The 12,955-nt window shown below is 34.8% G+C and overlaps 1 protein-coding gene across 1 annotated transcript in view; it reads left to right on the top strand.

Moving 5' to 3' along the window:
• DEPDC1B (DEP domain containing 1B) overlaps positions 1-12,955 on the top strand; it is a 54,622-nt gene that overhangs the window by 34,238 nt on the left and 7,429 nt on the right. Inside the window, exon 8 of the mRNA XM_016198737.2 lies at positions 12,426-12,592. Within this exon, the coding sequence (XP_016054223.1) occupies positions 12,426-12,592 (167 nt within the window). The remainder of the gene's footprint in view (positions 1-12,425; positions 12,593-12,955) is intronic.

Here is a 12,955-nt window from a genome sequence, read left to right as displayed (position 1 = left end):
ACATAAAAGCATGCCTTTATTGGTAGAAAAGAATATAAATTTGACATTTACTGTTCATGAGTAAATCTGCTACTCTGGATGTGGTGTCATAAACAGTCAAGTATGGGAGGCGTATTTTCATTTAGAAATCGAATTTCTGTTTATGGGAGGAACAGATTTCTATAGAGCTCTTTGCTATTTGTGACATGTAGAATATAGTAACTCATCATTCTCCAAAACTTGTTGCTATCCCTCACATAGATTTATACTTCAGAATTTACACTGTCAAAAAAACATGGTAAAAAGGGGGGAAAAAATCACTATTTGCTATAGGTCTTTCTAATACTGTTTCTTTTTCTAGGAAAGCAGATTTTCCTCTTGCTGTTGTGATTGTTCAATAAGTACTATTGTTTTCTTGTCTAAAGGTTTGCTTTAATCACCAGACCATTGTGTGGGTATCATACTCTGTTATGTAAACTTGTAGGAATTAGCATGCTCTTATTTGTGGAGTTAGCAATCTTTCCCTTCTCTTTCTTTTCTCCTTTCAGTCTTACTTTCTTCTTGGAAAGTATGGATGCTGCCGTAGTATCCTAACAAAATAAAGTATATGTGAATAATTTACCTGATCTCATAGCACAGTACTTTAAAATTTAAGATTTTGTAGGTTTTCTGATAATAAGAAACAAAACCCAACAATTACAAGTCATGTACATAAAACTGAGTTTGTTTTCAGAGAGACAGTATTGGGAAGAGATGAAGGAATTGGTCCTAATACTGAGTTTTGAGGCCACTGGGTCTTCATGGTATTTTGTTTTCAACCACAGAGGACTGGGGATTTATGTACTCATGAATATCATGCCTAATGATGAATACTTGCTGTTGATTAATATGCATATTGATTGATTGAGTAGATTCTCATTATAGCTACTTAACTACTGTTATGCTACTGGTAAAAGAAGAATTCTAAAGACTGGATTAAAAATCACTTCTTAGATTTTTTTTCTCATTTTCCATTTTTATAATGTCCTATTGTAAAATTATCTGACTTAGAAACAAAAAAAAACTTGGAACTTTAAAAAATGAATTCTAATTTGAATCAGTTATATTTATGGTGTTCATTTTGAACTCAGCTAGGAATTATGGCTGATTATTTCCAAATTGATGTCAGAGTCAGTTGCCCTCTAAAATATCATCTATAGTTGGCTTGGTGTGGAGGAGAATGGGTAGAATGGAGAATTTATCGCACTTGGGTAACAGCAAGACTAGACTAATGTGTGTGGGCGGTCATGATATATATTAACCTTCCCTGATCCAGTACTTCTTAAAGTGAATGTATTTGAGACACCCTGCATTGAAAACCATATCCTTATGTAGTGAAAGAAGAAAGTCTTCTAGATTATGGAAGACCATAGTTTGTTTATAAGATTAATGATGATTATCTAATATAGAAATCCTGTTAGAGCCTGTGGGAAAAGATATCTAGAAATTATGTATCTGCAGACTAGATGTGTAGGTTGAATCCCAGTAGGGTTAACTCATTCCTTAAACCTTTTGACTTACTTTGATTGGAATAGGGTGCCATTAGGTAAACATGTTTTAAAGTAAGTAATCAGTCTACTTTGTGTAGAGGCTAAAAATCCTGCAGCCTTTTTAGTGGAAATGATTTCAGTTCTGTTAATGAATTTCGTTTGAGGCTTCTTTTACCTCTAGCATGAAATAATGCTAGCTGATGTCAAAGCCTTTACCCTGAGAGCAGTTAGTCATTTTTGATATATGAAACAGGACATTTTAGAGTTCTTAAAGAAAAAAGAAGGGGAAAAAAAGACATTTTCAGAGATGTAAGACTTATTCTTTACTTACAATAAAAAAAAAATTTTAAATTTGGCTCAGCAGTCTGACCTAACGTAACTGTCCATAACAATTAATCTTTATTTGCAAAATGGCAGGCCCTTGTATTAAGATCAGAGTTCGTATAAACAAAACCAAAAAAAAAAAAAAATCAGAGTTTGTCTGACTCTGGAATGGGGTGAATGAGGTAGTATAGCATCCTTCACTCACACTCCACACACACCCTAAGTTCTGTGTAGCTTGTAATAATTTGGCATATTGAGGAAAAGAGCAGCAGATAGGAAGCACAGTAGGGCATAGGAGTAGGGAAGAGTACTTTAAAAAATTGTGTGACTTGTGGGTTGTATGTATGATGTTATAATTTGAGATCCCACACTAGTGCTCTGTTGGCCAGCTCTAGCTCATAAATACATCTGGTGTGACCTGTGTGTTTTCAAAAGAAATTTAATTAATTGCCAAACTCTAAGAAACAAGAAATTCATATAAACTTATAATTTTGGCTTTTTTAGAAAAACTGGAAGATCTGGCAATTCGGGGCTTGAATTTTCAGTGGCACAAACTCCTGCAGCTGTGTAGTGTACACTCTCCACTAGAAGGAGCAAGTGTTTCAGGGACATGAATTCCAGTTTGCCAAGTCTCCAATGCTCCGCATTGCCTTTCAGGCTCTAAAGCCCAGTTCACTTGATCCCCTTTACTCATTTATTCCATTTGTCTGCTCCTGTAAGCACTTGAGCTTGAGACCCCTGCCAGTAGGCTGGAAGACTGAGATAGTAGCTCTTTGCTGTTCCCTTCTTCCTAAATGTTAAGTTTAGAAAATGCCATTGAAATTCACTAGACGGATTGAACACTGGATCATTGGATTCAATAGGTTGAGATCTCCTCCTGTGTTTCTAACCTAAAATATCCATAAGGTTAGATTTTCTATTCTTTGGTTCTTTTGTCTAGTGACTTCTAGGGAATCCTCTGGAGACGAGCACCATCTTTGCCTTGTTACCTCTGCACTTACGTTCCTCAGGTTATCTTGGGGTCCTTGTCCCGTGGTAATTCTTAAGGAAAAGCAATTCTTTTTCTCAGAGAGTGCCTAGGTGGTGTACTTGATCAGACAGACTGCTCTTGCCCATGTTAGTCCAAAGTTCTTGCTGGTGGTGGTCTCTCCTCTCAGGACACCAGGCTTGCTTATGGCTGGGGCTTTTAAAGATGCAGATGGGCCAAGGTAAGGATATTGAATCACCTCCAAATGTAATGACTACTTTTATGTCAAGGTTGTTGGCAAAAGTGGTGTTAGGTACTCCTTAAATGTGGAAATGCCTAGGTGTTCCCTGGCTATAACTAAATACAAAAGCTATTTATAAGCATACTGGTAATCACTAAGATGACTGAAAAACTTTTGGGGGAAAACTTAATACCTTTCTCCCACCATTCAGCAGGATAAATTCCAGCTGGGTTAGAGAATTAAATGTAAAAAATTCAAATTCTAAATTATAGTTATTTATCTGACGTTGGGGTAGGTGAAGGACTTTCTAAGTGCAAAAGCAAAAGAAGGCATAAATATGCTAAAGCATTGGGACTCTGCATGTAGGAAAGGGCATCATCTTGTGTGTGGGTGAATCTGTATCTACTTTTAAGCAATTCACAAAGGCGACTTGTTTGCCTTTCTTTAAAAGCCTCTAGAGAAATAGTCTTTCTTGCTGTGTCTTTCTTTAGCAGGGTGTTCTTACCAATTGATGTGTAGTCTGAATTCTTTTGGCTTAGTGTAAACCTTTTCCTTTTTATACCTCTTTTCAGTGAAAATGAAACTGTGACATATTTTTTTATTCCTTTGGTTGTTCAAAAACTGCAACAAACCCTTCATGAATCTCTTGTTCTCTGGCTGAACAGACATGGGCCCAGTGGCCCTTCTGGGAACTCCAGGCCTTCTCAAAAGTCTTCATATTTCACTTCTTTTTTGAAGCTCCCATAAGGAATAGCTTATTGTGAACATTACACATGTTAGTGGAATGATTAGGTCTACTTTGCAAAAATGAAAATTTGTTTTCCTGATGATTTGAAAATAAAAATCTGATGTAGCCATTGAGAAATGAGAGGGAGGGTGACAAAGGAAGGTCATCATGGCCAAAGTGTCACCTAACCTGTAATAAGATAGAATATTATACATTTTCATTGATTTTGATTTTATTTATTTCTATCTCAAGGAACAGTTGGGTTCCTTTGAGTATTAAGTTATTTATTCAGTTATTGTTCCTCAATCTACTTATATAACAAAATGTTTTCATGATTGAAAAAACTCAAAGAAGATTTGGTGATTTTTTAATTATCTTTTCATTATTTTATTCTTATTTCACCAATGGAAACATTACCAAGCTCAGGTAACTTGGTATTTTGACCTAGTTGTATCAACTTTAATAATTGCTCTGCCTTTCTGGGCCCCAGGATTCTCATTGATAAATGGCAGTAATGCGTGTCATAGTAATAGATATGAAAACATGAAACTTAGAGCAATGGGTAACACTTATTTTCCCACTGAGTATCTTTTCTGCTTTGTTTTGAAAAGTACAAAAATTGGAACAGTGCATAAACTACAATAGGATAACCATATGTTGCTATCTAGTCAGTTCTCTCAAATGATAGGAAGATTTTCATGTAAAATTACTCATGAGAGACCTTTACAATCTATGAATGGGATAAGCACTATTATATCATCCTGAAAAGGAACCAGTTGCCTCTGGGGCTACAGAAGGCCCTTGCCGTTTTCTCAGGAGAAGGACGGTTCAGTATTTTTATGATGACATTGAGATTGTGGAAATGATAAAAAATGAAAAGGCTACTCTTTTAGCTTCTGTTTTAGAAAAATGAAATGAATCCAAATAATAAAATAGTTACAACATTAAAACTCTTTGGCTGTAAAATGAGAATAGAATGCTAATGTCCTTCAGAAGTTCTTAAAATGGAATCTAAGAAAACCAGGACACTTTTAAAAATCAGTAATACTTTATGATCTTGAAGAACCCGAAATTACTTGCTGGAGATGTCGCTTCAGTTCAACTGTATTTTACAGCTAGGTTCTCTTACAATCATTTTTTGCTGAATCCTGTAGTGTGCTTTTATCAATAAGCTTTTATTGAAGAAAAAAGATTAGGTAATGGTCAGCAATGAGAAAGAAATTAGGAAACAAAAGTAGAGGAGTGCAGATTAAACTATTTTTGAGAATCTAAAAATTTGTACATGTATTTGAACTGAGGAAAGCAATACATAGAGTTCCAAGATTTAAAGGCAGAACTAAAAGTGAGTCCTACTTTGACATTTGAACAGATTGAAAAATAACATCCTTGGGACTGGATGCCAGGAAGGACTTAAGTTATTAGAGATACGCCAGACCTCAGCCCTTTTATCTTCTCTCTGATAGATCCATACCACTTCATGAATCACCCATGTGCTGAGTATTTTCAGTTCTTATCTTCCTCTCAGATCTGTGTCTGAAATCAAAACCGGAGAATCTGTCTGACCTCTGGCTGTGCATTCCTGGATGTTTGTTATACAAGAGCCTCAGTTCAAACTCAGTAGTCCCTAAGCCATTGTTTCAGAAACTACATGTTGGATATGAATTCTTTGTAGTAAAACAGGATTAAAAAAAAAAGACATAGAATAATACACAAAATATCAGAGTTCATTGTATATGGTAAAAGTAGATGTTTTTATGAAGGTTTTGTTTTAAATACCTATGAATGTGCATTGTATTGTTACAATGTAAAATATAATTATTAATTTTAGTTGTAAAAAACTGTTAAACCCTCTAAATTTCACCTTCACCTAGCGGCCTACATAGTAAGGTGATTGTGAGGATTTAATGAAGGTGAAGGCCTCTCAGAAAGTATAATATTGCTTAGATACTAACAGTAATAATAGTCAGTTATGACAGATGCTTATATTACACATGGTTTGTCCTTTATGCTTAGATAAAGCAGCACATGGTTTGTTCTTTACACTTAGATTAAAAATAGCTTTTATCTGCGGCTCATATTTTATAGTTTTATTCAGTTTTTCATTCTGATTGTTGTGAAATTAGCATTTTAAAGGGGTTTGAGTTTCTTCAGGCATAAACTACGTTCTATTTTTTACTTTATGAGAGGGAAACTAGTAGTAGTTATCACCTGGCTTTCATTCTGAACTCTTAAGAAAATGATTTTGAAGTGCCCCCCTTAATATAAAACAGCTACTAGCTTCAGGTTTAGTTTTGTTCAGAAATTCTCTGTTCTTTTTATTGTTTCTAATCCTTACCCCCAAGCTGAAGGATGTAGAATGGTATTTTCTTTGACTGTCTGCTTATTAAATGTTTGTGGTACTCTTTTGAACCAGCATTTCTACTTCTAGGCACTTTTCTTGACCACTTGGAAAAAGTAGGTAATATAGCATGGTTTTTAGGAGTACATGCCCTAGACCATGTGGGTTCAAATCCCACCTACCACGAAATAGCTGTGTATTTGGGCAAATGACCTAATATCTTTAAGCTTCACCTTTTAAAAAAATAAATCTGTAAATGCAAATAATAATGGTATCTACCTCAGAGATTGTTATAAAAACTAAATGAGATATATTAACTGTTTAGCACACTGGTAGGTACATAATAAAATGCTTAATAAATGCTAACTATTTTCATCATTATAAATTAATTTCATCATTATAAAGATTTGCTGTTACTAGTTCTAATTTTTAAAGAAAGAAAAGTAAGCTCCAAAACTACTTGATGAGACTTTAAAATTCTTTCAGCTGTAGTGGAAGATCATCTACTCAAGTTCTAAAATACTATGTGAAAATCATGTGCTCTTCCATGTGGTAGAAGAATTTGCTCCCTTTGGGATTAAGGGCATGGAAGTGTTGCACATCATTACTTCCTGCAAACATGGCTCCTATTTTATTTTTAATATGTTCTGTTTTTATATGATATGTGTAATGATGTGATAAACTGGGGCAGAGCCAAATGTTCTTATGACTGTTTCTTTTCCTGTCTTTAGCATCATGTTCCTAACACTAACGGAATTCTAGGATTGTAACTTTTTACACTATTGCCTCTTTAAACATTCACAAACATAAAAAATTATCAACTATTTCCCTGTCAGTTTTGTAAATTTTCTAATAATAATTTTGTAATTTCAAATTATAGTCTTAATGTGGTTGAGAAATGCTATTAATTCATGTCTGCTTTATATTCTGTGTTTAATCTCTTTTAAAATATAGATTTACTTAATGGCTACTAGACTCGTAAGGCTTTTTTTCAGGTTCCTGGAGATTTTGCCAAAAGATAACTTCGGACATAATACAATGATAATAGATGGCTGATAGATGAACTTCTAAAACACAATCCAAATTTAAAATGATTTTTATCTAGGACACATATAGTAGCCCCAAAAAGTTTGTCTATGTCCGAAGTAAAGAATGATATTCAGAAGCTAAGATCTAGTGCTAGATGTGCTCATTGTTATTGGAAGTATTGTTCATAAAAAAGAAAACATTCTTAATTAGCACTTTAAAAAGGAACCCTGCAATTTGATTTCCAGATGTCCACCAAAATACTCTTTGAGGATGGTGGTGGTGTTAATTTGGCAGAACAGATACTAATATAACAGACATTCATGCGCCCACCCCCCTAATTTAATACTACATCTTGCAATGTTCTATGTGTAGAAACAAAATTTCTAGGTTGTTTGGTAAATACTACTTCTAGCAAATTGTTTTCCAGAGTGGTTCCAGCAATTTACACACCCCCATTAGCACCATATTCCTATTTGACCATTTCCTTACCAATACTTGATTTCATCAGGCTTTTTAATTTTTCTGTTCTGATGGGTGTGAAAAGGAATCTTATTGCTGTTTATTGTTTATGTGGGTTTTTACTTGGGTGAAATACTTTTTCTACCCATTACTCTTCTTTTGGTTTTACTTTTTTGTCATTCTAAAAATATATTCTGAATATTAATCCTTTTTACCTTTAGTCTGACAGATATCATTTCCTAGTCTGTGGCTTGTCTTTGATGTTAATCATAAGGTAAAGAGCTTTTGTGTTTTACTTTGGTCAAATTAACTTGTGTGTTGCATGAAATCTTTCTATATCTGTCACAGAGAGATTCTATATTTCTAAGATTTTTTAAGGTTTTATTTCATGTTTAGGTCTCTTAAGTTCTCTTTATTTATTTTAAATTAACTTTATTGAGGTATAATTAACAAAGTTAAAATGCGCCCATTTTAAGTACAGTTCAGTGAGTTTTGGTCAATTTATACTAGTTAATTACAAATAAAATGTAGACCATTTCCATTACGCTTAAAAACTCTCTTGTGCTCTCTTTTAGTCAGTCCTCAACCCCATCACTGCACCAAACAACCAGAAATAGAAGCTTTCTGTCTGTATAGATTGTTTTCTTGTTTTAGTGTTTCATACAAGTGGAATTATACAGTATGTATTTTGTATCTGACTTCTTTTGCTCAATTAATCTTTTTGAACTTTGTGCATGTTATTGCCAGTACCGGTAGTTTGTTACATTTTATTGCTGGGTATTTTATTGCTGGATAGTCCACAATTTATTTACCCATTCACCTGTTGAGGGAAATGTGAAATTATTTTCAGTGTTGGGCTGTTATAAATAAAGCTGTTATGAACATCCGTGTATAAGACTTTGTATGAATATATGTCTTCTTTTGGGAAAATAGCTAGAAGTGTAATTTCTGGATCGTATGGAAAATGTATGTTTCCTTTTATATGAAAGTGACACGCTGTTTTCCAAAATAGTTGTGACATTTTATATTCCCGTGATATGAGTGATATGAGTGTCCCAGTAGCTTTACATCTTCTTCAACACTTGACATCATCAGTCTTTTAAATTTTAGCTACTCAAGTGAGTGTGTAATGGTATATCTTTTTGGTTTTAATTTGCATTTTTCTGATGACTAGTAGTGTTAGGTGTCTATTCATTTGCTCAATGGCCATTCATGTATCTTCTTTTGTAAAGTGTCTGTTGAAATTTCTGTCATTTTTTTATTGTCTGTTTGTTCTTTTATTACTGAGTTATAAGAGTTATTTTCATGCTCTGCATCTAAGTCCTTCGTTAGCTATGTGTATTGCAAATATTTTCCTCTGGATTGTGGTTTTCTTTTTCTTAAAAATGCCTTTTAAAAAGCAAAATTTTTAAAATTTTCATTAAGTTTATTTTATCATTTTCTTTTATGGCTCATGCTTTGTGTGTCAGGAAATCTTTGCCTACCTTAAATATTATATTATTTGACATATAATGTTACTACATGCAATGGCATTCTTTCATTCTCTCTCTTTGTACTATTGTTTCATTACATTTTAGTCCTACATATGTTTTTTAATAATATATTATAAATCGTACTACACATTGTTATTGTTTTTTCTTTAAACAGACAATTTTCTTTCAAAGAAATTAAGAAACATAGAACAGGTTTTATCTATGCACATATTAATCTTCCCTGGCATTCTTCACTCCTTTGTGTAGATCCAGGCTTTCATCTGGTGTCATTTTCCCTTGCTTGGAAAGGGTCCTTAACATTTTTTATAGTATAGGTGTATTGGAAAACAAATGCTCTACTTTTGGGGAGGGGCATGGGGCTCTGAAAAGTCTTTGTTTTGACTATCTTCTTAAAGATATTTTCAATGGATACAGAATTCTAAGTTAAAAGTTTTTGTTCTTTTAGGTGTCGATCTCTGGTTTTCTGGCTTAAATAGTTTCTGATGAAAAGTCTTTGGTAATTCCTTATTTTTGTTCCTCTGTGTATAATGTGTCTTTTTTTCCTCTGATGCTTTTGAAGTTTTCTCTCGTGATTTCTATGATTTTCAGTAATGTAATTACAATGTGCCTCTATGTGTTTTTTCTTTGTGTTTATTGTGCTTTGATTCAGTGAATTTCTTTGATCTGTTCATTTATAGATTTCATCAACTTTGGAAACTTTTGGGCCATTATTTTTTCAAATTTTTTTCTGCACCTCCTTTCCCTTTTCTAATTACATATATGTTAGATCATTTGATATTTTTCCACAGGTTGCTGCAGCTCTGTTCATCCGCCCTTACCCCCCCTCCCCACACACACTCACTTTTTTCTCTTTCCTTCTGTTTTGGCTAGTTTATATTACTGTGTATTTAAGGTTCTTGATTTTTTTTTTTTTGCAGTGTTTAATCTGTAATGGTTATCATCTAGTGAACATTTCAGGCTTAGTAATTTTCGTCTCCAGAAGATCCATTTGGCTCTCTTTTATATTTCCATTTCTCTCACTGTGTTCATATTTCTTTTAAATATGTAAGCATAGTTAGAATACCTATGAATATGTAACATATTTTTCTGCTAATTCCTTTGTCTGTCATTCCTGAATCACTTTTTACTCTGGCAGCTATGTAGAGAATAGACTGTAAGTGGGTAACAAGGAGGAAGGAAGATGCAATGTTCAGATAAAGTTGCAGTTGGAACTGGTAAGAACTCATTAAATTCTAGATTTATTTCTCCACAAAGCCTTCACTTTTCCATGAAGCCTTCTATCACATTAGCCCACAGATACCTTGCTTTTCTAATTTTAAAGAGAGTCAGATTTCACTGTGTCTTAGGGTGTTTCACGTTCATACAGAGTGTGGCAATAGTAGGTTTACAGTTCATGTGGAAAATAAGAGTTATTAATAAATAATAATACTACAAGTATAAACTGTTTAGTGTACTCAAAACTGTAAACCTACTTTTGCCTTACCCTTGTATTACACAGAATCCTCCAGTGGCTCCTCAGGTTACTTCTGATAAAACCGGAAGTCATTAATGATGGTCTACAAGGTTCTGTGTATCCCTCGGCTTCCTCTCTAACCTCACTTCTGATTTGAATATTCATTACACACTGTTTTCTCTTCACACGAGCCTCATTACTGTTCCTCAAACATTTCAAACATGCCCCCATATTAAAATCTTTAATTGATATTTCCTCAGCCTTGAAAATTTGTCTCTTTGATATTTCCCTGGCTTACTGTCATTCCTTCAGATGACTGCTCAAATGTCACCATCAGAAAGAGACCTTTCCCAAAACCCTAGTGTTTTCCCATCACCCTCCAGCTCCTTTTCTTCATTTTCTTCACTGCACTTTTTCACCTCACGTCATATTTATATATCTCTTTGCCTATTATCTACTGGGAAGGGAGTGCCATGAGATCAGACAGGATTTTATTTCCCACTGAAGCCTTTCTAAAACAGTTCTTGGACTGGGCAGGGCTTAATAAATATTTATTAGATAAACGAAAGAATGAATTAAAATATGGACATAAACCTTTTTTCTTTTCATGGATTTGATTATGTAGAATTGAAAGCAGATTTACATAGATGATAATGATAATTAGCAGCAGTATTTCTGGTGAACATTTAGGATCTGAACTTGGCATATTAAAACTCCCTCCCCCTGCCCCCTTTGGGATATCATACTGCACATCCATTGCCTTTGGGATCAAACTCAAGCTCCTTAGTCTGGTATTCCAGGTTCCTAAGGTCTCATGTCTGCTGATGAGGTTTTTAGCTTCGCTTGTATACTAAGCCCTTACCTCACGGCCTATGCTGCTTTCATACTGAGTGACTTACTGTTCCCCTAATATGCCCCTTACAGAGGTCTCTTAAAGTACCTCTTACACTTACGTTTTGCCATTTATTTTTTGTGGGTCTCTCCTTTTCACAAGGAATATACTCTTCCAAAGAAGGGATCTGGCATATTTTCATAATTCCACGACCTTGCATAGTTCCTGGCATATCATACATGGTGAGAAAATATTTTGGAATGTAAAAGATAGTTTTGCCAAATCAGAGTCTAGAAACTTGAAAAGGTTGGATCTGGACCAGTAAATTGATGAAAGCGGTTTCATCTCTTTAGTTGGCTTGGAATGGCTGTGTCCAGGGACAAATAGGGACGAAGAGCAGACAATATTATATTAGAACACCCTAATTTTTAGCAAAATCATACTGGGTGAGGAGGGATGGCATGTAGCGCAATTGAATTGGCCCCCTTAACTAGAAAAAATAGCTTAAGTGGGAGGAAGGGTTGTTGGGCAGGTGCTATTTAGAAAGAAGCAGAGCCATTTGGCAGTGGATTGGCTATAGGAGCATTAATTAGTTCTATTATTTGGTCTGTGAGAATCGTGTAAGATGGTGATCTGCTTTTCATGAAGAAATAATACAAAGGGAAGAATTCAGGGCAGTGATGGCACATTCATGTACTTGCTCATGTTATCTTGGACCTATTAACAGAGTAAATGTTAGGGTTTAGGTTGGGCTCAACCTGACTGCTCTTGGTTCAGTGGAAAAGTGCTATGAAAACTCGGGTGTATCTGTCAAGGTTGTGGTGGGGAAATGGCTGTGTTTGTTCTATATATTTGTCAACACTGGTTGGTGATTTGCATTTTCTGTGCTGATTTATGAGTGACAGTGGATCTATAATCAATTCGCCCAGTATAGTTGAATATATTAAACATGTTTTACATAATTTTAGTAATACATATTTTGTAAAAATATGAACATAATAGAGTCAATTAGGATATAGGTTTTTATAGAGTAAAAACTTTCTTTCTAAATCAGGTTTGTTACAGAAAGAGAAAATGGCCATTGAAGCATTTCAGATTTGCTGCCTCCTCCTGCCACCTGAAAACAGGAGAAAGTTACAGCTGTTGATGAGGATGATGACAAGGATCTGCTCAAATAAGGAGATGCCACCACTTTGCGATGGCCTTGGGACCCGAACACTGGTAGGCTGAGTTCTAACATCGAACATGACTTGAGTTTTTGAAATAAAATTCACCTGAGTAAAGTTTACTGGCTTGGAACCAGAGGAAGGTGCATGGCAGGCTTGCTCAAAGAGCCATGGCTTAGGATCCCCCCAGACTAGTATTGTACTTTTGGTCTTGGTGTCTTAACGAATATAATAAAAGAGTGAGCAGGGGTGGACTCTTGAGTGTAGAGATGCCTGTGTACTGTCAACACATAGAAAAGGAAGGGTGGACAGAAAGGATAAGTGATCTCTCAAGAAAACAACGCTCTCTCCTCCAGGTCAAAAGGGTTGCAGAGCCGTTACTCCAACCAGTAGGAGAGATGCAGCCTACACAGGGCTG

Source organism: Miniopterus natalensis, chromosome 3 (assembly GCF_054644295.1).
Source record: "Miniopterus natalensis isolate mMinNat1 chromosome 3, mMinNat1.hap1, whole genome shotgun sequence".
Taxonomy (NCBI): domain Eukaryota; kingdom Metazoa; phylum Chordata; class Mammalia; order Chiroptera; family Miniopteridae; genus Miniopterus; species Miniopterus natalensis.
This window is presented reverse-complemented; position numbering and strand designations above follow the sequence as displayed.